This window comes from Limulus polyphemus, unplaced genomic scaffold, assembly GCF_000517525.1.
Source record: "Limulus polyphemus unplaced genomic scaffold, Limulus_polyphemus-2.1.2 Scaffold955, whole genome shotgun sequence".
Taxonomy (NCBI): domain Eukaryota; kingdom Metazoa; phylum Arthropoda; class Merostomata; order Xiphosura; family Limulidae; genus Limulus; species Limulus polyphemus.
Window position 1 is genome coordinate 113,779 of NW_013666565.1, and position 27,708 is coordinate 141,486.

At 32.8% G+C, this 27,708-nt stretch overlaps 1 protein-coding gene across 1 annotated transcript in view; it reads right to left on the minus strand.

Annotated features, from left to right (window-relative positions):
* Positions 1-20,666, minus strand: part of LOC106461423 (MOB kinase activator-like 3) — a 36,566-nt gene extending 15,900 nt beyond the window's left edge. Inside the window, exons 1-5 of the mRNA XM_022388385.1 lie at positions 20,625-20,666; positions 10,643-10,793; positions 7,115-7,208; positions 2,788-2,921; positions 7-68 (exon numbers count right to left, since the gene is read on the minus strand). Of these exons, the coding sequence (XP_022244093.1) occupies positions 7-68; positions 2,788-2,921; positions 7,115-7,208; positions 10,643-10,793; positions 20,625-20,660 (477 nt within the window). The 5' untranslated portion in view covers positions 20,661-20,666. The remainder of the gene's footprint in view (positions 1-6; positions 69-2,787; positions 2,922-7,114; positions 7,209-10,642; positions 10,794-20,624) is intronic.
* Between the last annotated feature and the right edge of the window lie 7,042 nt (positions 20,667-27,708).

Here is a 27,708-nt window from a genome sequence, read left to right on the forward strand (position 1 = left end):
AAAAACCCTGAACAATCTTGTGAGAATCTTCTTACATATGGAAATGAAGTTCTTAGGAAATGGAACATCTAAAAAAAAAGAACCACATTTGAAAAATAGTGTTGGCTATTTGAAGATTTTCCAATTTTTTTTAATGACTATTAAATTTTAAGGTGTTTATTAGCTGTTCTATATAAGAAATTCCAAAATAAGAAATAATCATTAGCACATGTCACAATTTAGCTCAACTTTCTTAGCTCATTTTAAAGAAAGAACTGTACATCCTTCTAATTCTCACTTGATCCCCAAGATTGTCCTACTAACTCTCAAATTACTGAATCATTTTTATAACGTTCACTACTGATAAGATCCACATATTTCATAACATTGAATAATTTTGTTTTTGCCTGTTACAACACTCAATTTAAACAATTGACCAAAACTTTTGGTAAATCACAAATTTTCAATGTAAAGTATACAGTAGACCCCATTAGGAGTAATGGCAATATTAAGCATTTTTTATTTACATTTATATATATATGACTAAAATGTCATGGTACCACAAGCAGTTTACATTCAAAAAGCTAGTGGATCTACATGGACTGATTTGAAAATTTATATATTGAATTTTTGGATTATCTTCTTTTTGAAATTTCTTTTTTTTACACAGTTTACCAAGCAAAAACTTAAAGTTAGGAGAACTTTGTACACTTAAATAGTTTACCTCACTGAATTTTGAATATTTTTTTATCAATATAACAGAAAGTGTAAGTGTGTTTTCTTAAACACTTAAACCATAAGATATTTGTTTTAACCAATGATACACTAAAGAAGCATTCATAGAAATGCTACTTCAATATAGCTATCAGCTTTAATTGAAAAACATATTAGAATATTAATAAAAACACTTCTTTCATTTCATACAACTACTAAAAGACATGATAATCATATGCATAACAAAAATTAGTTGAACCAGAAAGAAAGCAGACTTGTAGAATTTAATAAAAGAAAACAACCACATCTGTTTCATAGTAAAATTAAATTAAACAAGTTATGAAAAACCAAAAAAAATAAAAGATATAATGGTTTATTACTTTTCTAAATAATGATTTTTATACTTAAGTTGCTAGTAAGTGTCAGATTCACAGGAAGAATTTCCATAATAATTTATGAATAAGTTAAAAAATAGTAGATTATTTTAATCTTCTTGGATCTATGACCATGAGAATCAAAATGAATGCAGTAATGTATTGTTTTACATAATTTTACATCGCACCTCATTCGGATAAGTTAAGAACTAGTACTTAACAAATTACAGTTTAAAAATGTATAGTAGAAACACACAGGCCAAAAGTTAAATTACCCAACAAGATGGCTGCTCTTATAGATTAAAAAATAATTTACAGCAAGTTAAAAATTAACAAATTCTGTCTGTTATTAGTAACCCTAATAAAAACCTTAAGAACTATTAGCTTTTTACAATTAACTTTTGGTCAGCCAAGCTACCTACTTGATAAGGATAGCTAATTAAATACACCGTTCTTACTTATGAAGATTAGAATACATTTTTCTATAGTTGAGTATCCTCACTGTTAACAATGTTTTTGGACATACACCCAATAATGACTCACAAAGCTCATCTAATTTAGGAGATTTAGGTTAGTCCGAAATCCACATATCAAGCTAACAATGCAAAAGTATAACAATAAAAAATAATCAAAATAGATATATTAAGCATTCTAGCCAATAGTATCAATGAAAGTAACATCCAAGAAAAAACAGAACATACATTACTTATGGAACAGAAACAATAGTTGTTATCAACAAACACTATCATAGATTTAATGTTCATTGAATAACTTAACACCGTTATAACCATGTACGAGAAAAAAACATGTAGGATCAAAAAACACTGGTTAAATCATATTCAAATAAATTTGGTGAATCATACTTTCATTATAAATTCCATAAACCTAAAATGAACAATATTTATTGAACTAAAATGGAGGTGTAAGTGTTTGAATTTCTTAATATTTTTAGCTAGTACCCCTTAAGAATGATACTTTTTTCAATTTTCATAGAATTTTATCTTATTATTAGTTTGAAAGGGTTATCATAAGGGGATAAGTTGAAATCTATTGCCATTGTTTTGCTGGAAAAAAGAAGATCTCAGAAGACACAATTAATGTATTTAAAAGTTTAGGGGTTTGGAATCCATAAATCCTGATATTTTAAAAAACTTCTGCCTGTAGAAAAACTAGGACATAAGCTTTAATAGAAAACTCAGAAATGACTCCAAATAATGTAGTGTGGTTAGCTTAGGACATAGTTTGCTTCAGATGTGATAGAAGCTACAATACTGAAGGGGTGTAAGAGAAGATTGGATTACTATTTTTACATATAACAGTTTGATAAAAAAAAAGGTTTCTATATATAGTTTGAAATTGAGTGGTGGTAGCAAATGTGACCCTTTATTATCCTTTGGAAATGGAAGTCAACAACCCTAAAATACAAGTGATTATTGCAAACTAATCTCTCACATATGACTATGTTCATTACTTAAGTCCTAAATTAGTTAATTTTATCAATTTCCCATCAAGTGAAACACCAATATGGATATGTATCTTGTTAATTCAAAGAATAATCAGAACAATAAAAACCGCTACGGACAAAATAAAAGCTACTATAAATAAACTTTTTTCTTTGGGAAGTTCTTCATCATTTTCTGAGGTGATCAATTCATTTATTTAGAAAACATAAACTTAGTCTTGTAACATGTGTCATACTAATCTGGTTACAAAATCTTACCAACTGTTACAGGAAAAATCTCATCATTATTTATCTGGGCTTCCACCCAGTCCATCAGAAGAGAAATGTACTGTGGAGCAGGAAGAGGAGTTGGTTTCTTGTACTTGTTTCCATCAGCCCAAAGGTATTCAAATCTACAAAAGATAACCACAAAAAATTAAAATGGCTCTTTAAGTGTAACATAAAAAATTCTATTTAACAATACAGATATTGATTAATTTTAATTATGCCCTTAGTTTTTAGGTTAATTTCTACATGCAAAAACTTAATGTGCACAAATTCACTTAAAGACCCAAAGTTATATAACAAGCTAAAAAAATAAATAAATTTATTATCTTACTCATATTTATGCTTTAATTTGTGGGTACAGAAAATATAATTACTTTAACTATTCATCATTAGAAACAGCAGCTATATTTATAATCTGAAGACCAGAAATGACAGAAGTTCGCTGTGTAATTTCTTTTGCTATAGAAAAGCTGTTGATATTATTTTATTGCAGAGTAAAATGGCTGAACTTCAAAGCTCAAACACACCACTTTTATCTCAGCACATAGATTCCGAATTCTAGTTAATTTAGAGAGATGTACAGTTGATTTTGAATTCACAGGATGATCTAGTATATCTTGTTCTTTAACATGTATGACTAGGTCACTGAACAATAGCTTCAATTAGTTCAATAACAACACATCAATAGACAGTTCGTAAACACTGAACAAGTGATATTCACATTCTCAGTGGTAAATCCAGTCAGACACCAGTAGAGTAAAACCTACATGGTAAAGTCTGCAGAAGCAATAGTAACAAAAACCTACTAACTCAAAACTTCTCTCCTCACTTGGCAGTGAAGTATTTATGTACCACAGGTCAACATACATGAATTACAATTATCAACATAACACTGTCACAAGCCAATCAACAATAAACACACTGTACAAAGCATGTGACTGTTGAGTTTCATTATAGAATGTAGTTTAAGCTTAAACAAGATTATTAAGTAGGAGACATATAAGTTATTATCAATAGAAGATATGCATACATATATATCATTATGCAAGGATAAGAGGCACTGCAGCCTCTCAAAGTAATTACAAAACATACATAAAATTAATATAATGAGGACAGAATGTAACTATATTGTTAAAAATTAAAGTATTCTATGTTGAATTATGACATAAATGATAGACTTTGGCTGCAGTTAAAGTTCCAAATGGGCATTAGCTAGGTTTAAGGAACTGACCAAAAACGTTTGGTGAAATCACTCATTTTCTATGTAAAATACCCAGTGAGCCTCAGCATTAATTAGTGGTACTGGATGATGATATTTTTGTTTACATTCTTATGTAACTCTGATGCTATAAGGGGAACCCTGCAACCAGCAAAGTTATGGACCTACATGTAAAATACCCAGTGAGCCTCAGCAGTAATTAGTTGTACTAGATGATGATATTTTTGTTTACATTCTTTATGTAACTCTAATGCTATAAGGGGAACACTGCAACCAGCAAAGTTATGGACCTACAAGCAGTTAGGTCCACAGTTTTAATAAAAGTTGCTGTTGTTGCAATAAATCTTAAATATAGTCAAAAGGTTTACTTAAGCCACTTACAGGCTTTGTTATAGCCAAAGTCAGCTTTTGATAAAATCACAATTGAGTTTTAGGTACAGTGAAAGAATTTTACTTGAGCTCAGTTACAAACTTAAACTTTGCTAAATTCATGATTAGGTTAAGCAAAGTCAAACTTTAGTTACAGTTAAGATTTGAGTTTAAGTATAGTTTACTATCAATTTCTCTAGCTACAGACTTGCAACAGTCACACTTAGAATTTAGCAAAATAACAGTTATAATCATAGGTTAAAGTTATTTACAAACATTGCTGTAATCAGAATTATGAAACTTAACCTATAAACCCAGTTACAGACTTTATTATGCTCTAGTTCCAGAACTTATTTATCAAAAGAGTTAGTCTTTAGTATAAATCCCACTCACATTCTTTAGCTGCATTCTTACCATTAGGTTATACTACAGTTTCAGTTATGGACCTCAGAACAGTCATAGATAAATATCTTAGTTACAGTCCACATTATAATTAGCTAAAATAACAGCCCTCATTAACCCATACAATTAACCATCAGCTTTTGAAAAAGCTTTTTAACTATTTACGCACCAAATTCGTGTGTGTCCATGATGTTGTCAACTGTTCTAATAATGTACGAGTCAAACACAAAAAATATAAACAAAAATACTTTTAATACCATAATAAATCCCATTAATTACAGCTGAGGTCACTTGCGAGTTCTTTACACTGAGTGTAGTAACATGTAAAATCATAGTTATTGAATATTATGTCATATGTGATATAAAAACAAGTTGGTAATTTGAGGTTTAAAGATATCACATTACTTCTTGTCACAGTTATACATTTTAGTGGTTGTGTTAGCATTTATGTCCATGTGTTCCAAAACAGGAGTTACTTTCATATACACTGTTTGTTTGCACAGAATCTATGGAATCTAGCCATTTTGCCGAAATAAAAACACTTTTTATCATGTAAGCATGACTATTTATAACTCCAATTCTATTAGGCTTGAATCTGACAGCTGTCAAAATGAAGTCACCCTGAATCATATATATTGGTCAGGATTTATACTTTACCACAATAAACTACACTGGTGATTAATATATTTGTGTGTTTTTTGACAAAATAAAGTTTATACATTTGTACAATTTTCTCTAATTTCATTGGAATTCAGCCCAAAAGGGGTCTAATATGTTGTTTGTTGATTTTAAGTAATGACTACCTCATGGTTTGAACTGTTTGTACACATGCATGAAGCACCTGCACATTGATCATGAATATTTGTCAGTGTTATGTAGACCTGGACTAGATCTCATACCAAGCCAATAATAAATTACATTAAATTGACTTGTATTGACTTTAATTTGGAACTTACAGTTATTGTTTTCATAAAAGTGAAGTTGATGTTTTTGAAATTTATTACTTTAGTTAATATCTTAAATAAAAATTCTGTCAAGCTTAATTCATACAAGTTGTAGAACTCATTTTCATTAAAATACTTTTCTGCATTTCAATACCTTAATTTATCAAATTAGAATTCAGCTTTGAATAAAAAATTCTGAGTGAAGTTTAAATTGTATCAGTTATAGAAGTTGTTTCACAACATATTTAAAACAAAATTTTCAGAACAAAGTTACAAAATAAGTAATGTTATAATCCTAAATTTATATTTTTAGTCATATTTAATGAAAAAACAATTTAAAGAAATAAAAATTCAAAATTTAAGGAGTAAAAAATTAAAAAAGGGGAAAAGTTGTACACTACTTTTATGGAAAATATCCTAAATGTTATTATGCAATTTAAAAAACATTCTAACAGTGCATCTCAAATAAAGTTATTATGCATAAAGTAAGAACTTGTACCTGTTTGCACTAATGAAGATTTCAATTGAACATCTATGATTGAAGTGTTTAACATTGGGCTGTTCCATAAAAAGAATTGTTAAGTCTTTACTGCGATTGTCAAACTCTTTGATTAATGTTTAAAAATTTTAAACCAAAATGAAGTATTTTTAATATTTTTTCAATAGGGTCTCACAAAAAAAATTTTGGACATTTCACATCATAAAAAGTGATAGAAAATTTAATTCAAATTATAAAACTTTCTTTAAGCCAAAAGTAGATTCTGTTTAAAGACCAGATACAGATGCAGAAAAAACAAAATTACCATCGGACACTCATTTATATGCTAAGTTAAACATCGTTTGTAAACCAGAATATTTGGTCCTTTAATAAGACTAAAATACATAATAAGGATAATTTGATTGACTGTTTTAATTTTAATTATAAAATATGGAAGGCTTAAATCACTGACTTAGGCTCACATTCTGTACGGTAGAACAGACATCACTGCTTCAACTACACTTGTCATTTAGGTATCTACTAAGTCGGTTCTAAATTCCAATGAGAAACATCAAGGAATATCAGTAACATCCTCTCTAGTCTGGAAAGGGTTAAGACACATCTTACTATGAGTTTAAAAGATTCATCCAGTATAACAATCTCTTATAAACTTTCATGTATGCACTTTGATTCATTGGGATGTTGTCTGAGGTAAAAGCAAACAGTTTTAGTGTACTGGTTACCACTGGTTTTACTAACCATTGGTTTTGATTGTTGTTGTATTTTGTTATTATCAACTAAATTTAACATTACAGCATTATTTAGTTAGATCAGTTTTTTATATTTACTTTCTTTGTCATATTATGCCTCATACAAGGCTAACTGAATATTTTGGTTTTTCCTTACTTTGGTCCACCTGACATAGTAGGACATGTATCTTCTCTGCAATAATCTGTGACAGTCCCATAGATCAGATTGATACGATTGAAGAAATCAACCACTAAACAACAAAAGAAATATTTCTCCAAGTTATTTCAACTATATATATGTATGTGTGTTGTATTATATTTTTTATACAAGAGTAATAGTAACAGTGTTGTGAAAAGTCATACTAACAAACATGGTATCAAAATATTAAAAGGCAAACAAACTTTTTTTCTATCAAAACATTATTACAACTCAGCACATAACAGATCCTGCTATGGAAGATGTAATTTTACACTTTGTTTTTAAAACTGAAAGGGCTATATATGAATTCAGTTATACAGCAAACAGAAGGACTTGGAAAACAGTTATCATAACATTACACAGGCCTTCGATGGTTTTATTGTCTCAAAATTTTTATATATTCTACAGTACTTCCTGTACGCTAAATCCAAAAATGATATCCATTTTTCTCCATCACATACAAATTTTTCACAAAATGTCATTTGTACTTTTACATAAATGAATCATGTTAATTGAAATCAGGGCATATTTTGTTATGCTTAATGTTGACAATCACTGGCAATAGACTTCTCTAGACCAAGCACAACATGAGAGTCTTATTGATCATTCTAGAACTCAAACATAACAAACACAATGATAAAAAATGTTCATTGTGGTAAACGAAATAATAATTTGATCTAAGTAACTTTTTTCTCCCTTATTTGTAAAAAATCCTTACGTGATAGAAAAAAATGAATATTGTTTTCAAAATCTGCATAGTTGAATTATGGAAAATCCGTTATTACAACCAAGACAACTTTTATCTTTGTTATTACCTTTGATGTTGTTAGTGAAACAAATTGTAGAATAAATAAGTTACATCCCTGATTTTAGAAAAGCTGACTTCCTAAAACTGCAAAATATTTTAAAAGAGAAAGAGTGGGTGCTAATCTGAATAGGAATAATGTTAATGAAGCATGGAATGTTTTTGTTAGTTCAATCACTGTAGTAAAAGAGAAAAAGAATATATTTCTACAAAATGTTTACATTCCAGCTAAAAACTCATCTAAAGGAAGGATAGAGGAAATAAACTCCTAACAACATGAAATTCAACTATAAAATTGGAGAATGTTGAGGTAAGTTAAATTAGAAAACAAAAAAAAATATTCATAAAACTAAATGGGTTTATAAAAATATCCAATTTGACTTGGAAGGTTCTATTCTTTTTTTGAAGTACATAAAAAAACTAGATTCAAAGACAATAATAATCCTTTTAAAGGGTATATTATTATGGAAGAATGAAGCATGGTTAAATTGTGAAATTTTTTTGTAATTGAAGGTGATAATTTATGGGATAACAACTTCTTTAAGTAGGTTTGTTTGTTTGTTTTGAATTTCACGCAAAGCTACACGAGGGCTATCTGCGCTAGCGGTCCCTAATTTAGCAGTGTAAGACTAGAGGGAAGGCAGCTAGTCATCACCACCCACCGCCAACTCTTGGGCTACTCTTTTACCAACGAATAGTGGGATTGACCGTCACATTATAATACCACCACGGCTGAAAGGAATGTTTGGTGTGACGGGGATTCGAACCCGCGACCCTCAGATTGCGAGTCGAGCGCCCTAACCACCTGGCCATGCCGGGCCTACTTTAAGTAAGAGTTTTCATTAAGTTCTATCAATATTAAAGTAATTGTTCTGAAAAACCTGAAGAAATACTTTCAAAAAATAAGTCTTCTGGTTCTGATTAAATTTATCATAAAAACCTTCAAGAATCCTAGCAAAAAGACAGTAGAAGCTTTAACCTTTGTTTTTCACAAGTCTCTTAAGCATGAGGGAATTCTTGATGACTAAAAGATTGACAATGTGATTATTTTTTTAAATATGGTATCTGTTGTCAGAATTTGTTTAGAAAAGTATTTAGAAAGTTAGCATTTAATTAATGATTCTCAGCATGATTTTAAGAAAGAATATGCTTACCTTAACAATCTGTAGGGTTATTTTTTAGATAGCCTCTACCTTCTTTCAAGAGCAAAGCTTGGTTATGTTGTATATCTTAACATTCAAAAAGTATCTGATGTCTCAGGAAAAACTGAGTACAAAGACAGATGCTTATAGGATGGTGGGAAAGTTAAATGCAGAAACATTTGATTGGTGATAGAAAGCAAAGACTGCTATTAAATCATGGGTATTTTTTTATTTGAGAGAATGTAACTGGTGGGGTCTGTTTTAAGACATTTGTTGTTCATTAATTATGTTCATAGTTTTTTAGAAAGTAGTACTTCTAGTTAACTGATGATACTAATATTCTGGGAGTGCTCGTTCTACTGAAAATTCTTCTCTTATCCAAAAAAAAACACCTTAGCAAATGGACCTGTATGTGAAAGATGAATTTTAATATTGAGAAATGTGAAATTGTGCACTTCTGATATTGAAATTTAAAAAAAACAAACTCTCTCTGTAAAATTAGTAACAATACTGGGAAAAGTTTAAAAGAAGATTGTGCAGTTACTGCTGACAAAACCCTAAATCTCTTTGCAAAAAATTTAGATGTAGTGAAAAAAATCAATTACAGCTATTGTTTCTATTTATAATGATTTTGAATTTAAAAACAATAAAATTGTTGTTTTATTGAACATGAATCTAGTGAGGTTTCATTTGGAGTTTTGTGTGAAGTTTTAGTCTCTTTACAACAGGAAGGATATCGACAAACTAAATGTGCAGAGACAGATTACTAGAGTAACTTGTGGTTCAAGTGGTTTAAACTCGGAGTTTATCTGGAGTACAGAAAAACTAGAGGGGAGGGGGAAGAGACATGATTCATGAATCAAGTGTTAAGAGTTTAAACAATTTTCCCATGAGTTGGCTGTTCCAGAAGAGGAAAGAAAAGGTTGGAAATACAAACTTGAATATCAAAGGAAGTAAATTTAAGCTTTTTTAAGCTTTGGAAGCCTAGATTAATATTGTTCTTTGATAAGAATTATTTTTGATTGGAGTTGTACCTTATGAAAAATTGGTTTGTCATATAATGTGGTTTCTACTGTTAGTTTGAATCCTTTTAATGTTTTGTTAAGTAGGAAGTATATTGATTTGAAGGGCAAACTTAAGTTTATCAAAAAATACAATTCAGAAAAGTATATTTCTTTTACTGTTTTATTTTATTTTTGGATAACCAGTGACTGACTTCAGTGAGTAAAATGACCTTCTTTCATCTTGGATTTTCATACATTTCTTATGTGATTATTGTGAAAAGTTCACTAAAAATGTAACGTGCTGATAAATAAAGTTAAAGAGAGGGAGAAGAGAGTATTATATAAAGCTAAAATGCCCCTTAACTATTCAAGTTCCTCTCAAATTTATGTCCCAAATTCCCTGTACAATTGTGTCTTAAAATGAAAATATATGATATCAACAATCATTAAAATTTATTATGAGTGAAACTTTAATGTCATATCAGCTTAAAATTATAGCAAAGTAAATGCAAAAAACTGGAACAGCTATCCTTACCATGAACAGCCACCCAATCATTTAAACTTTCCCTAGGGGGAAGTCTGACTACATCTTTCAAATCTATCCCTGACTTCAATGATGCTTGGGCTTGTTTGTGTAGGGAAAACTTTAAAGTTCCAGGCTCAAACTTCTTCCTGGGCCTGAAAGTCTAGAGAACACAAGTCAGATGTAATACATTAAACGTTTTACATCTAGCAATACAGTGAATGAATGAACATGTGAAACTTTGGTGAAAACTTTTGCTTATGTTACAACTAAAAAAACATTTAATCCTAAACAAACACTAGTAACATAATTGAAAGAACAGATGAGATATAAAGGAATTTTAAAAATATAATCACAATTTATGTTTAGAGAAACATTATATAACTAGATGGGTAGTAGTTGGATAACATACAGAAAGAAACTCAAAAATATTTTTATTAGTTTGTGCAACATTGCAGTAAAGTTAACATTTTCTTAAACTGAAAATGTATTTCTGATAGATACTTACCTTCGCTCACTAAAAGCTTTCTCAACTTATACTGCCCTCTATCAGTGCAAATTTTTGTTTGCCACTAGCCTTGATAATCCCACTTACCTCTGCATTCTAACATACAAATGATTATGCAGCAACCCTCCACCAACAAGAGTATGACACTACCCCTATCGCAACTAGTGCCCTCTCTAATCTTGCATCTGTAAGGTAAGTATGTATCGGAAATACATTTTCAGTTTAAAAAAATATTAACTTCTGACACAATATCTTGCCTCTACAAACAAAAAGCTAGAACTCCATACTAAACAGGTGGAAGGCTGGTGAGAAGATGATCCCCTTGAGGAAGTGCCTGAAGGAAAACCATGGGGTGTGAGAAGAAACTAAAAACTACACATCTGTGGGAGACTGCACAACCTCTGAGCCAGATGTACTCTTCACCCGTTAGTAATGTGTTGCTCAAAGGGTAGAAACATAGGAGGGACCCTCAATAAAAATTACAGAAAAATTAGACCTCCCCAGTATAGAGAGCCGAAGGTACAATAAACTGTAAAGGGGAGTTTGACCTCAACAAACACCTGGCGACATCTGGAATCGTACATAGTTCTGTGGCAGAAAGAGGGTTGTCTGCCTTTCACCTCAAGAATGGGTACCAGCTGGTAATAGAATCTTCAGTACCAGGGACCCACCTTCACAATTCACATTCAAATGCATGTGAGGACTTATTTGGCTGGTCTGGCTCCAACCAACACCTAGTTTCTGGGAATTGACATCTGACAGGAAGGAAGGTGCCTCAGCCAGAGAGAAAAACTGCAATATATGGTGGAGTGCTATGTCCAACACCTGGTGGTATCTGGAATTTTACATCAGGTCCACAGTAGGAAGTGCTTCATGCCATCTACACAAGCAGAATATCACCACCCTACTCACAACTGAGTGGTATAGTGGCTAGGAACTGGTCAGTAGCAATGACTCCCAAACTTCACTAGGAGGAGGAGGGAAAAGTGTGTTGGAGATTCTGGAGGACCACAGCATCAGAGACAGTGCAATAGTTGACCATGATATCCTATTTTGAAAAGCAGAGAGATCACGTTGGAGGAGTCAATCAACCAACACCTGGCAGTGTCTGGAATTGTACATCAGGTTCACGGTAGGAAGAGTCTCAAATGCCACAGATCATCAGAAATGGGCAGTAATCGTGTCTGCTTTACTCATGTTAGTCCATGAGTTAGTCCACGAGGTATGCCTACAAGCAGTCCTGCAGAACACCCCATCTCAATGGTGGACATAATATGATCTGGATATGTGTTATGATATTATGTTTTGAAAACATAGAGAACATGTTGACTGAGTCAATAAAACATTACTTGGTGGCATCTGGAATTGTACATTAGTTCCATGGTAGAGCCTCAACATCACATAGCATATAGCATGGTATGACCACAGTCATACAATACAGATTTAAGACCAAGTATACCTGGTCAGGCAACATTTGCTACAGAGTGGGATCCAAATATGTGATAAAGACCTCTGCAAAGAAAAAGAATGGAGTACTTACTACCCACAGATAAACAGTTACAGCACTGATGATGTCCCCCAAAGGAAGATAGAAATGTGCAGCCAAGGACATGGTAAGGTGACAGATCTGAAAGGAAGAAAACATGAAAAAGGCAACAATCATCAGGAGAAAGGGGAAAAAATGCCAGGCAAATTAACTGGTGAATTCAACCTGGAAGGGTAATAGGAAAAAATGTCATGGGAGAGATAAGGATTTAACAAAAGAAACAAATGGACTCTTGAACCATGGAAGGGAGCAGTATGTGTCATATAATATTGAAGAGCCCTGACCAGGCAAAAGAAGTGGGTGGGATCAGAACGGTGATAAAGACAGGAAATGGAGGGAAGGGAAAAAATGTTTGAAAGTAGGAGTACCTTCTTGAGCAGAGAAAGTCCTGATCATAAACGAAATGCTCAGGAAAAAAAAGAGATCATATGAACTAAAACAAAAACATGCCAAACATCAATCACAAACACATCAGAATGACAATGTTTGTACATTAACAAGAGCAGGATCAGGAACTTCAAGGAAAGGTGGTGCAATGAACACAAAAACGAAATTTCTAATGGAAGATGGAGAAGAGCATGAAAGACCACATAGAGGTACTAATCAAGAAGGAAAGCAGGGAGTAGAAGATGGGGAAAAGCAGAAGGAATGAAACAACATGGATAAGACTAACAACTGGAAAACACAAGTAAAGTCGGCAAACCAAAACATAGCAGATAACATTGCCCTAATGTCACAACAGAGGAAACCGAAAGGCCCCATTCAAAAAGGCAAGGCAAAAATGACAGTATGTGAGGAATTATAGGATGGGAAGGGTTAAAATCCTTTGGACAGACCAACAGCAGTAGATGTACCAAGCAGTGGTAAACTGCCATGGGGAAAGGACTAATGGGGAGGGAAATGAAGAAAGCTACAAATTAAATTCTGGCCCTTCAGGTGAGGGACCAGGCAAAGCCATGTGTGAAGACAGATTGCATATGGATGGATGATGTATGCTAGAGTGTGGCTGACAGAGGAGTGGACAATATGAAGCCACCAGCAGAACACCACATAGAGTGGACTGAAGTATGGCTAGGACACATGGGAGGAGACGAAAACAAGTATGTGCATATGTGTACCAATCTGACTAAAGCTAACTGAAAGCATAGACGAAGAACAGGATACCAAAACCGTTGAAATCTGGAACACCCCCACAGAGCACACAAAACCCATGAAATGTGAGGATCCAAAGACCACTCCACAGGGAAAATCTTGTTGGGATGGAATAACTGATCCGTGGCCAGATTCTGGGTACCTGGATTATGATAAGCAAACAAAGTGATAGCAATATAGAAGATTCAATGTTTGAAAACACAGTTTTGTAGACTGAGTGCCCCTTGCCCAGTGATGTACGAGACTACCTTCTAAATGTTGGAATGGACCATCACCAACCAGCCCTAAAGAACCCACAGGAAGTGAAGGAAAGCCTGACAAACAGCAAGAATTTCCAAAAGATTGACGTGGTGAAAGCACTCAGAAAGAGACCATCACCCCAAAATCTCTTGAGTGTCGAGATAAACTCCCCAATCAGAAAAAGAAGCACCCATAAAAGGTGACATTTTGGATAAGAAAAAGGAAGAGGAACAGCCCTGGTGGTATTGTTCCAACCCAACCACCAGTCAAAGTAATTTTTTATGGGAGGGGAAAGGGTAAGACGGGCATCTAAAGGATCCTGAACAAGGCTCCATTGGTCTATCAAAACCCAATGATGATGACACACGAGGGCTTCGAGAAAAGCCCATGTCTCCAAATGAGAGAGAACCTCTCATGCATTAGAAGCAGGAGAGAATCTGATGCTGCATACGAGACATTTCATAGCTCAAGACTAAAGTGCAGTAAGTAAGGCATGGACGAAGGAGGGAGTAGGAAAACACAACGAGATGAACAAACTGTGTGGGTGTGAAGAAAGACTTCTCCACTTTGACAAGCCAACCGACCATGACAGCATTCTGAAAACAAACTGAAGATGTAGGACGGAGTTGTCCTGTGAGGAGGCAAGAAGCAGCCAGACATCCATATAATGGTGGAAACAAAGGCCCCTGGAATGAATCAGGCAGGCAAAAAATGGAATCCCAAGAAGTAGGGAAGGAAACAGGATTGTGAGACAGTGGGGTAGATTAATGGAAGGAGAGAACCAAACTTAGTGAAAACGACTTTTAGAACCCATGGATTGACCTCCAAGAACCTCTAAACATGAGCAAATTTAAGGAGTCTGGCCACCACCACCCATAACCTAAGAAGGGTTGTCAGATTAAGAAAAATGCAGGTAAAAATAATTGAATTATCGGGGTACATAATTACGCTGCCACAGTAACATCTGTTGTAGTCGTGACTACACAAAATTGAGAGTACATAATTCATAAAATTGAAAGAAGAGAGAAGATAAATAAAATAAATTGTAACACTCCACAAAAGAGAATGAAAATGGTAAAGAGCAATGTAACTGAAGTAGAAAAATGAAGAAAGTAAAAACTTGTGGATAAGTAAAGCAGAAGTAAGATATTGTGTTAGAAACCACTTCAACAATATTTTATTATAAGAAATGCTCATTTTAAGTGATAGCAAGACAACATAAGGCCAAATGGCATACCTATACCAAGTCTCCAAGAGTTATGAATATCACATTTGAGACATATCTATTTCTTTTGTACACTAATAACAACAACAAGAAATTCCAACACTTTCAAGCTTTTCACTGTAATTTTGGGTTATTACACTAGGTGTTATTCTAAATGCAGTAGTCTTGTTATGTACTCTTTTCACCATGTTCTTATCCTTTCTGTGGTAAGGGGAACCAAATCAGTTTACAGTGTTCCAAATGAAGCCTTAACAGTTTTGTGTAAAGTTACAGCCTCCCTATTCTAAATATCAAAGTAGAATAGAACCCATAACTGTTTTGCTCCCCCTCACAGCAAATAAACATTTGGCTGATGACTACTAGTTAGAGCTTCATTATAATGAGTCAAGGCATTAATCAATCTTCTGTAATCCAAGCCTCAACCTTGGCCACAGTTGTTCCCAGAAATACACCATGACTAATACTCTACCAACTGAGCTACAAAAACACAAGTCCCAAACAGAAAAGTCTTATCAAAAGCTAAATAAAACTCCAAAGTATAAGCATTTACTCAACATTCATTCTAACAATAGTATTCATAAGATAAATACAAACTTAAGCATATTATAAACATATTTGGTTTTGTCAATGAATTTACATTTTAAGCAACTGTTTTATTACTGCCAGGTTAAAATAAGACATTTCATGGTATACAAAAAAAAAAATAATAATAATGTTAAAGAAATATTGGATGTTTAATCTTGTATTTCAAAAATAAAAAACACAGCTTTTGTTATAAACTTTTGTATTTAGCAGAATAACTAGAATTTATGTTAATATGATAGCTGGACATGTTAAAAACTCCACTACACACACACTGAGTAAGCCACTATCTCACCTATGCAACATCAGTTAAGGCAATATAACATTTGAGGAACAAAAAGGGGGCTTTTGGCCCATCATGTCTGTCCCATTCATTTCGTCAAACATCCATCTGTCTATATTGAACTCTGACTTCCCAAGTACTCATCAAACCCTCTCTTGAATTCTCCCAATCTTGTTGCATCTACTACGTCTGAAAGCAATCTATTCTAAAGTCTAACTACTCTGTTTGAAAAATAACATTGCCTAATTTTCAGATGGCTTCAACTCTGCAAGATCTTTAATCTATGTCTCTTAGTACTACCACTCTTTCCCATTAAACATAAAGATGATGCATTAATTCTACTTAACCCCTTCATAATTTTGAACATTTCAATTAGATCCCTCCAACCCTTATTTTTCCATATGAAATTAATTTTAAGGAGCTTAAACTGTCCTCATACAAGTCTTTCTATCTCAGATATCATCTAGTAGCCCTCCTTTGAAACCTTTGAAACTTAATATCCTTAAAGGAAGTAGCCCAAGACAGTCTTCACAAGGGGTTAGTGCCTTTTTTTGTAAACAATTCTAAAAATGAGACTGTTCCCACTCTCAAAATTACAATAAAATACTAAATAACTTACTGTACATTAATGAAACAATTTAGTAAACAAATAAATACTTTTCTGATATATAAACTAATAAACAAAGTTAGCCAAATTCTTAATATAAATAAAGATAAAATTGATTTAATGGAAAAAATCTGATATATATATGTAAAATATCACGTGAATGTGAAAAAGTTTATATAAGACAAACTAGAAAAAATTCAGAATGAATGAACATAAAAGAAATGTTGAAAATAATAATATTTCAATTTCATCTTTATCAGAACATATTAATGAAACTAAAAACACACAATTTAATGGAAAAATACTAACTTTAGCACAACCAGAAAATTTTATTAGTATGAATATATGTAAATCTATTGAGATAATCAAATATAAAAAAAGTAAATTTAAAATACTGAATAAGGATGATGGACCTAGTGGAAATTTTGTCAGCAGATGGCGTGAAATCCTTTAATATGCAAAATAAGTCAAAACATGTTGAGTGTATCAGACTGTTTCCAGTCTTATGGTTTTTTTGTCTTTTATATTGTACAGCAAATTATTTAGTATTTTATTCTAATTTTGAGACTGGGAACAGTCTCATTTTAAGAATTGTGTACAAACAATTGTTGTTTTATAAAAAAGTGAGTTTTTTAACACTGAGCTTTACACAAGTACCAATGAATTTTAAAATGTGGTGTATATTCTAGTACAGTCACCGATGAATTATATATGATTAGTTAGACCATAAAGAAGATACATGTCCAAAAATTCAAAAATGGACATTGCAATCTAAATGTAAGAGTACAAAAGTAAATGCTCTTTAGTTTTAATAATTTCATTAGACCAAAAGCTAATGAAGTATCTTACTTAGGGAAGAGCTTTAGGACACAAATGTAACTGTGTATGTCACAACAGAGTTGGAAGTTCAAATGGATTTAACTGAGGATATTTGTCCAAAAGCAAATACAGTTGGGCCCTAAAAGGAGCTAATTTACAATAGGTAGCATCACTCATTTTTAATTTGTGAAACTGCTTGCAATTAATGTAACATTAATTGTACTTACAAAAATAAGAAGTGTATAAAGCATTGACACAGACAATTATTTTACTAAACTGTGCAAAAAAATCTGTACTTTATGCCTAGTGTGCAAAAAAATAATTATTAAAATTGCAGTTTTGGAAATAGCTATGGAAATGATGAAAAAAAAAAGAGTAACAAAGGTAAATACTATGGGAATGTCACCTCTTTTGTGTGAAAATGAACTACAATAGAGTACAGTTACGTGTTGATAGTTTACACTTTAATTTGGTTGTCATTCAAACAATCAGAAAATGCTGCATTAATACAAAGCCAATAAAAACAGACATATATGTCCAACACTAGCAGTGCAATTCCAGTCGTGACTCATAGGATTGAAATAGTGCATGACAGGCATGTAGGAGTCGAATGTTTACATGGTCAGGCATACTCCTTTAAAAAATTTGTGGCAAGACTCCATGTTTTAGAAGGAGTTGTATGCAAGACTTTGAAATGTTTGTGAAACTAATACTGTTAGTAATAGTAGTAGTAGCCAAGGTAGAAAATTGAAACTCTCCAAACATGATGCTAAAGGATTCACAGGGAATGTTCTTCATGAAACAATGACAATTGACTACAGACCCTGCCAATGACTGAGCTGTAAATACAGGTATGAATGTTATCTTAAAAACTGTGAGATACACCTTAACATGAAGTGGCCTTAATAGATGTGTTTGCTCCTTGGAAACCACTGTTAGGAAGACGTAACCAAACCCAAATATTGAAATAGGCATTGAACCACAGTGGAATAAACAATACTGGAAAAATGTGGTCTTTACTGATGGATCCCAGTTTAAACTGTACAACAGAAGAGTGAAGAACAGTATCACTGTCAATGTATAAGATCTACAGTGAAACATGGTAGGTAAGATCAATACAAGTAGGAACTGTATGGGTTTGTATAAAATCTTAGGAAATTAAAAAGGAATCAAAAACTGAGCTAAATTACTGAGAGTAATCACTGGTGTAGTGATGGTGTCTGGTACCCAGGGGGCAAAACATAATTTGTCACCCCACCCCCTACAAACAAAACAAGTAACAGCAACAAATCCCAACTCCAACTGCTCTTTACACTCTTACTTTCAAACTTCTAACCTTACATGACAACTCTACCTACCATGGTACTGTATCTCTCCATATTGTCATGATTATCTGGTCTTTATAAACAAACAACAGAACTATAAGGAGTCATGGAATGAGTTACAAAAATAACTTAATGGTACTTGCCGGTAAAAAATTAAAGTCCATGGGAAGAACTAATAAACAGCCTTCTGACATGAACATGTGCATGTATTCTGTGACTGATTCAATTGTGCCTTGCATGCCTGACAAACATATGGAAGTTGTGGTTTATTCTTTATGAATTTGAATCATTAGCTAATTAAGATCTCTGGTTTGTATAACAATATGTTGCATATTATATTCTACATTAATATAAAAATGCACCAAAACTCTTTTAATTGTTATTATAGGATGAATAAATCTGAGACAGAATTATTTGGGCTGACAAAATTTGTCGACAGCTTGAAAAATATGGCCTCAAATTGTCAGGAGTTTACAAAATTGTTAAATTTTCTATGAACTATGAGGTGTCAGTGTATTTTAATCAATATAACACTGAAAACCAAGGGATTTTCCTAGGCATGATATTTCTGGTGATATACTAATAGTTAATTTATTGTATAAAAAAAATTAGTGAGCCTTAGTGTTATAGGAACAGCTAAATTCTGGGTAAGCTGTCTGTTAAGTTAGCACCCCCCGAATCTGGCACCAGGAGAAAATACTCTCTCATTACACTACTGGTAGTAATTGAGGACATTTAGAATGATATCCTCTAATTGTAATTTGATAAACTGTAAGGTAGCATGAAAATGAAGTGTAATGTTCTGAGTAAAGGCTTACATATAAAATAAAAGTGCAATTTAAATCTTATCCACTTTTCTTTTGTATTTTCTGTGATAATATTTTGTACCAATAATAAAATCCCCATATAATTACAATTCTTCATTGTTTGCGAGTCTTGTATGTTTATTGTACAAACGTTTCTACAATTATTTCAATCTATTTGATTACATTATACTTTATAGTAGATTGACACTTCTGTAAACAGTTGACTCTACATTTCGAGAAAAAACATCAAACTGGCTAAAATAGTCCAACCGAGTTTTGCATCATTCCTTGTTTCCAATGTATCACACTACATCAGTACATGAAATAAGTGAGTAAGTGTGAAACTTTTGTTTGTGATATTTTGTTTTTCTTACTTTGGCCTTTATCAATTTATGCCTAATGTCAGTTGTAACTGATTGGCTAAAACATAAGATACTTGCCGTGATTTTTAGTTTAACGTTGTAACTACTGCCCTTCGTAATTAAACTTAAATTAACCCCAAATATTTCCGGACTAGGTTAGTAGCTACCGTTTTTAAAATTTGATACAACGGTGTCAAAATGCTAAAATAAGTATCTAGCCCAGAATTCGGATTGAAAAGAATAAAACTAAAAATAGCAATGCCACTAAAGTAATACGAGGCTGAGTATCCTCTGACACGAGCATGTTATTGTTAATCAATAAATCATATAAAAATGAATTTACACAAAATGTGAAAAATTAAATTACACAACTTTTACTTCAATTTCTTTTTTATGACAACACCCATATGACAACTTAAGGTAAAAGTCGTGAACTTAAGTATTAATGTTATAGTTCGAAAAACAAATAAACATCAATTTTTTTTAAATTATACATTTATATTCTACACATATAAAATAAAATATAAATTAAACCTCACTTTCTCCTTATGAAACATATCAACAAAGTTCGCCATCGCTGAAACTTCAGTAAGTTTAGCAGATTTTGTTCGGTTGGTGGCGTTATGTTAATATTCCACAATTACTCAAAAGTGTTTTTAAATATACACACACACAATTTGTAAGTAATGTATTGTCTGCTGGTAATGGTATATTCAAATTAAACAGCACCTTACGCCAGTGTTTCCCAAACGTTTTGAGCTCGCAGCACACTTTTAATGTCCCAAACTTTTTGCTGCATATTTAAATAAGTTCGTATGGAAGGCCTAGTGGCACTCTCCTCCCCCCTCCCCTGTTCCTCTGAGTAAAACAGGCAAAAATTGCTGTTATACTGTGTATCAAAGAGAAAATAAATAGAATTTGACATATTAAAAGTTTAACAAATTGATAATACATTTACACTAATAAATAAAAATTACTTAATAATTGCAAAAATTTCGCGGCACACAATTTGGGAAGCACTGCCTTACGTAACATATGGATGGGCTAAGAAACCAAGTCAGACACCTCTCAAGTTCAAGTAAAATCATTCCTAATTTAGAACTGCTAATCAGAGGGAAAAGGGGAGGTTCTATTTACAATTAAGTTATTTATTTATTTAAGAGGGAGGGTTACCACTAACAAAGAGCAACATCCACTATAAAAGCGGCTACACTTAGCGGACTATTTCCTCAAAAATAAAAGGTGGGTTTCATTTTTACTTTTCCTTCTCTTGGGTTTTTTATATATATATTCGGGTACAATCTTGAAGGACCAAGTCATCCCTAGTTGTCCATATGTTAGGTTAATAGGGGATTGACTGTAAGGGCATGGACGCCCACAGAACTATTTTCATGGAGCAAAACATGTGTGTAGGGGATCAGCTTTTACAGTGTAAGTCAACAGACTAAAAGAATACGTATTATGTGTGCTTAGCAGCTTAAACGCAAATACAAATTGGCAGTTTTAGTAAAAATTACTAAAAATATTCACTTGAACAACGATGTTCAGTTTACCTCATAATACGTGCAATTTTTTTTGTGATATTTAAGGGGCGAATGCCTCTTTTACCTCTTCTTTCGGGCACCCATGTGTAAGAGTTATATATATCATCTACATAGCTTAAATTCGGAGCACCCTTAACGGCATATTGTGACTAGAACCTTCTAAATTGCAAATCGTCACATTAACCATAAGGCCACATTTGGCTTTCATAAGTAAAACATGACACACTCCATTAAACATATTTCAATTTGTCAAAAATTGTAGTAGTTATGCTTATGATTTGGTGAAAGAAAGAGCAAGGTGGTTTTTACCCTATAATTGCAAATAGGTCAAACCCCATCGGCTTTTTAAACGCATTTATTTAAATTATTTATGCAACAAACTGCTCCTGAGTCTGTGGCTTTGTTGGCTACAGGGTGTTTAATAACATCCGAGTCATACAAAACGTATAAAAGAAGTACCACCACTATTACAGTTAACCTCAAAAATTACTGCTGGCATCCACTACGTATTTTACATAGAAAATAACTGATTCTCTCCAAATTTTGGTCATTTCTTTACACAGGGAAAAATGTGAAATTACCCAATATGATGTCATACTTAGAACCCACTAATTGTGAAAGGTATAAAATAAACCGGTGTTTAGAGGGTGTGGTATATATAAAAATACGTTATAATTCTTCCTCTTTTAGCTTAGGAAGTAAATATTTCTACTACACCAAAATTTCCAAAACTTTTCACGCTTACACATTTCTGGCGCAGGTGTTCTCTGGTTACATCAATCATGTAGAGGTTTAGGGATACCTGAAGGCTGTATCACGCCTATGCTCACTTATGGAGTGACGTGGGTGACAAGCACACTCTGGAAAATTTGACCCTATTGTAAGAATATAGAATGGTTAGTTCTCTCAGTCTTACTATAAGATTCCTCTAACGAAGAATTATCACCAACTTAAGGGTAGAGCTGTGATTTCGTTATATGAACTCGTCGTGCTTGTACATAATTCAGAATTTGTCTTGTTTTGTTTATTTGTTTTGCTATTAAGTACATATCAGCACAATGGACTATTTCTCTGTGCTGTGACCACCATGGGTATCGAAACCAATATTTTAGCGTCATAATCTCCCAGACTTACTACTGGGGCTGTCTTGTTCTGTAAATAAGTAAAGTGTTTTTTTTTTTCAATATATTGTTTTATCTTCTGTCCAGTCTCTTTCTTTCACCCCAGTCAGATCAGAAATTGAGACTGACTCTGAAATACTTCCTTTGAAAAAAACCTCTTGTTGGAGTGGTTACCATTCTTATCACACCCGAGAATACCTTAAATGTTAAAGGTAGGGTAGGGGCACAACATATATAGATAACATATGTTTCATATTACAGTATGTATGCGCACTTCCTTTAGACCAATCTGTAGTCATTTCAATGTTTTCTTAAGGTTTGTGTCCAGTACTTAGCTATTTAGCTAACCCAAGGTCCAAATCATAAACACAGCAGACTTACAAAAAAAATGTAAAGGAGGTGAGAGGGGCTACCTAGTAGGTTAAATATAATATATTAAAATATATGTATTTGTTTATAATTTAGTGAGAATATTAAATACTTATAATGAGGATGAGTGTCATTTTACCTCCAGCTTTCTATTAATACACACATATACATCCATTTTAAATCAAATAATATTTATATATATATATTTGAAATAGCTTTACTTACGCGTTTCCCATTTATACTAATGATGCCACTTTGCATGTACCTCGCAGCTCGATTCTAACGTTAAAGGGCCTTGTTTTAGGTTGCGGGTGCACTACCATATATAGATAATTCGATGTTCACTATTCAAACAGGTCCCTTTTATTTCTAGTAAACTTGAAAACATTTAGGTGAAATAAGCTGAATTATAATTATACATTTCACTCATGTATTATTTTGATACGTTTTTTTTTATACCAGTGTAATATATCTAGCATTTAAAAACACGAATGTCACTGTAAATTCCAATGTTTGGAATTGCACCAGTGCAGAATCTACTATGCTAGACAATATGTATGTTAACCCTGAGCAAACTTCTTTTTCCAGCTTAATTTAACTTTGGTGAATGAAAAAATAAGTAGAAGTCGTATTTTAGTTTGAATTCACGCCTACAGCCTATAGGACTATGTCCCCTCATTGGTTCGTTGGCTAGTAATTTCCAGCATATAAGTTTATGTTAGAGGTAGTTCAGGGATTAGTGGGGTGAAACTTATAAGGTGCTCTAGGTGTCAGGATTGAATTGTACTTGTGAATTATGGGATTGACTCGACTTTTAGGAGGCCCAGAAAAACTCGGTACACTATACATGCAGAGCTTGCTCATTTCACGATAAATTAGAGATAACTTTAATAAAGACTGAGGTATTAGATAGGGCAACAGCCGATTAGAAACAGAAATCAAGGAAGCAAGACAGGCAATGGATAAAGTTGGGATAAAAGTTATTTTACGAGAAGGTGAGAATGAAATTGTTAGATTTACAAGGGTGCACAACAGTGAAAAGTTAAGGCTATATATAGTTAGCACTCAGGTACCAGTCTCTAACATATTCGAATCATTAGCTGCTTGAATGAGGAACGACATGATCAAGAGGTTCACATAATGAGAGAGTCTTTATAATTATCCTTAATTAATTATTAATTAAGTTATTTGTAGTGGGGAACATAGTAAGATTAGGACAAGGACTGTAAGATGCTAAAGTACAGGACAACGTAAAGCATATTGATAGTTTAATTGCTGGTATCAAGAAACAATCTCTTTTTTGTAGTGCATGTAGGGGTAAATTATATTGTAAATCAGAAGAACTGCTTAGAAAGTACAAAGTAATCCTTTAGAGGTTAAGGAATAAAAATAGACATGTGGCCCTTTTGGGAGCGCTTCCTTGGGCTAGGTGTGGAAAGAAGTAGTACTCGTTCTATCACTCTTTGTTCCTTCATGGTTTCTATCCTTTTCAAAGTCTTAGCATGTTATGCAAGTGAAATTCGTCTGGGTAACTGACATATTGAAGCTGTATCTCCAGTATCAATATTGTGAGATATTTAACTTGTTCAGTTTAAGTATGAGGTCCACTGGAGAAGGACTTGATACTTTGTGTGCAAGTTATGTAACCGCCAGAACTGATTCATCGTAAGATCTTCACAGCTCTGGCCGTACATCTCTTATGAGTGAGGTAGTAAGCTGTCCTTATGTAAGGGATTGACATCAGACTTTCTACATTATTCCTCAAAGGTGACTACTTCTGTTGCTTTTTGATGTGGAAGTACTACATGCGAATCTTGCAAAATCCCATTCAAATTTGAATTAAATTTTGTGGTTTGTTGCGTTCATGGCCCTAATGATGAAATGCTTATCTTTCAGATCTTCGAGAGGACACACTGGATTGTTTGGTTCTATTACTTTCAAAAAGTCCTGGTATTACACCTCTGATAGGTATAATAACCACTCTCCTTGTTGTTATGGGAAGATTAACATCTGGTATAGTAATTAACATGTAATACATAGGAATTTTTCGGATCATAGACTGTGAAGCTATTTGAAGCTAGCCTAACATCGCATCTATGTATCCACATGAAGTCAGTTCCCAATATGCACTCTACTCTATGTCAATTGTCCACACATCATGAGGCATAGAGAATTTTCCTAAAGTAAAAGTAACTGTCAGCTTTCCTCTTACTGGAACTTTGTTTCCACTTGCTTTTCACATCACTCCCTCTTCTTTCTTCGTATCTGCAGGCTGTTTCCTACCTTTCATTACCAAGTCGGGTTCGAACTATTATACTTTTAAAACCAGTATTGATTAACATACTGCAAGGTTTTCACCAATAAACTAGTGGAGTCGTGGACTAGTTTCTTTAAACAACATATTTCTTATCTTATTTGGTGCAGATGAGGTATTCTCAGCCGAACTTTTCCTCATATTATAATATCTAATTCTTTGGCTTTTTTAACAACTGTTGCAGCTGTAACGACTATGTTTCCCAAAACTATAAGAATTCCCTCTTTCTAGTACCCACATTGGCTTTAATCTACAGTTCCTTGCAATATGTCTTTTCAAGTTACACTTGGCACACATATTGTCTTTTAGTTTATTCTTTCCATTCTTTAGTTGTTCAGTTGCAACCGTGATGAATTCTAGTTCCATTACAAACTGCAGAGCTTCCCATAAGAGTGCACAGCCTACTTCTCAAATCCTCGTCTGTTATGGCGTCTATAAATTGGTCACATGCCAACCAATAAATCAATCATTTCACGAGGAGCTTCTGGTTTTGGTAATTAGACAAGTATTTCCAAATCTTCGGAAAATTCGGTTAATATATCTTCTTTCCTCCATATTCTGTCCTGGAACTTTTTATGGGTACTTCTCTCTGGTGTGACAATCTGAACCTATTTAATAAAGTGGCCATCAGTGCTTGGTAGTTGTTATGGCTCTCACCTGGAAGGTTACTTAATGTTGTCAAATCTGGTTTATAAATGCGTAACAAGATGGATGGCTTGTTTCACTATGGAAATTATCTCAAACTGAGCCTGTTACTTCCCAACGTAGTCCATTTGTTTTTTTACTGGTTGATGCTGAACTGGCCAGCTAAATTTTGGAACTGAATTTGGTAGTGCCATGGCTATATAATCCAGGAAGGTCCTTTAGCAACAGATGGCACAGTATTAGTGGTAATATTTGTAGACCAAATAAGTTATCTTATTATAATAAATAATTAAAAACAACGCTTGCTATTTACACAATTAAAACATTATTGAAGTCGTAAGCTTCCACTTTAAAACAACACTACAAGTATTAATTTCGACGTGATCTACGTCATCTTCAGGAGTTACTTACAAGATATACTTTATACTTTTATCCCTTTTCGCATTACTTCACTATTATTTACATATTTTCTTGGTCTACTTCTTATTATTTATTTATTATTATTATCATTGCTATTTATTTTTTTATAATTATTATAATGTATCTCGCCATATATCAACATATTAATTTGCTGGTCCGTCGTCTCTATTTAATACTTCATTATTTCTAAAATTTCTCTAATATTTAATGCTATAATACTACAAGGTTGAGCCAAAATTAAAGTTTTTTCCTGTCATATTGTATGTTGGTTGGTTTTTACATGTTCGACTAGAGCTGAGGTTTCTATTTTATTATTTCTTATATAACCTCTATCTAATTGCAATCTGTATTTTAAATTTCTTTTAGTTTGACCAATATAAATACCACCACAGTCACATTAAATCTTGTAAATGCCCGTTATATCTGTTAATTCTATTTTATCTTTAGTATTCCCTATCATGTCTATTATCTTATTTATTGGTTTAAAGATAGGATAAAAATTATGATGTCTTTTAAACACTTTATATAACTGAATCGTTAAACCTGGAACATAAGGTAAACTTAAAGTTTATTTATTTTTTCATAAGTAGATCTTAATGTACTATTTTTAACTGTGTTTACAGCTTTGTTAAATTTCTTAAGTGCTTTGTCTACCATATTTGGTTCAAATCCTCTATCAATAGCTATATACTTAATCAATAACAACGCATTATTTAAACCTTCCTGTGTTGAACATATTTTTAAAGCTGTATAAACATATGTGTAAAATGCAGAGATTTTTTGTGTTTTTATATGACATGATTCTTTGTGTTCTCAAATTTTCTTATTCCATATCTTGTAGTAGATGATGTTTTAGGTTGGAACTCTTGAGCTGATACAGAAAGGAGTGTGGCTGGTTTAATCTTGGCATCTAATAATTCGTTTTCCAGACACTTTGCTATGTCACTGACGTTCTTACTATTTCATCAATTTTGTTATTGTAGCTTCTTTACTTTTGATGTCTCTCTTCATTTCTTCAAACTTGTTATTGTAATCTCTCCATACATCTCCAACAATTCCATCGATCTTTTCTTAAATCATATTTATTCTTGATTTTAAATTTGCATTTGCAACTAAAGTGGCTAAGTTTGGATAGCATGAATCTACCTTCATAGACCAAAGTTTTATTGTTAATAAAAACTGGAATGATAAAGCTTGGAGGCTGTCAACA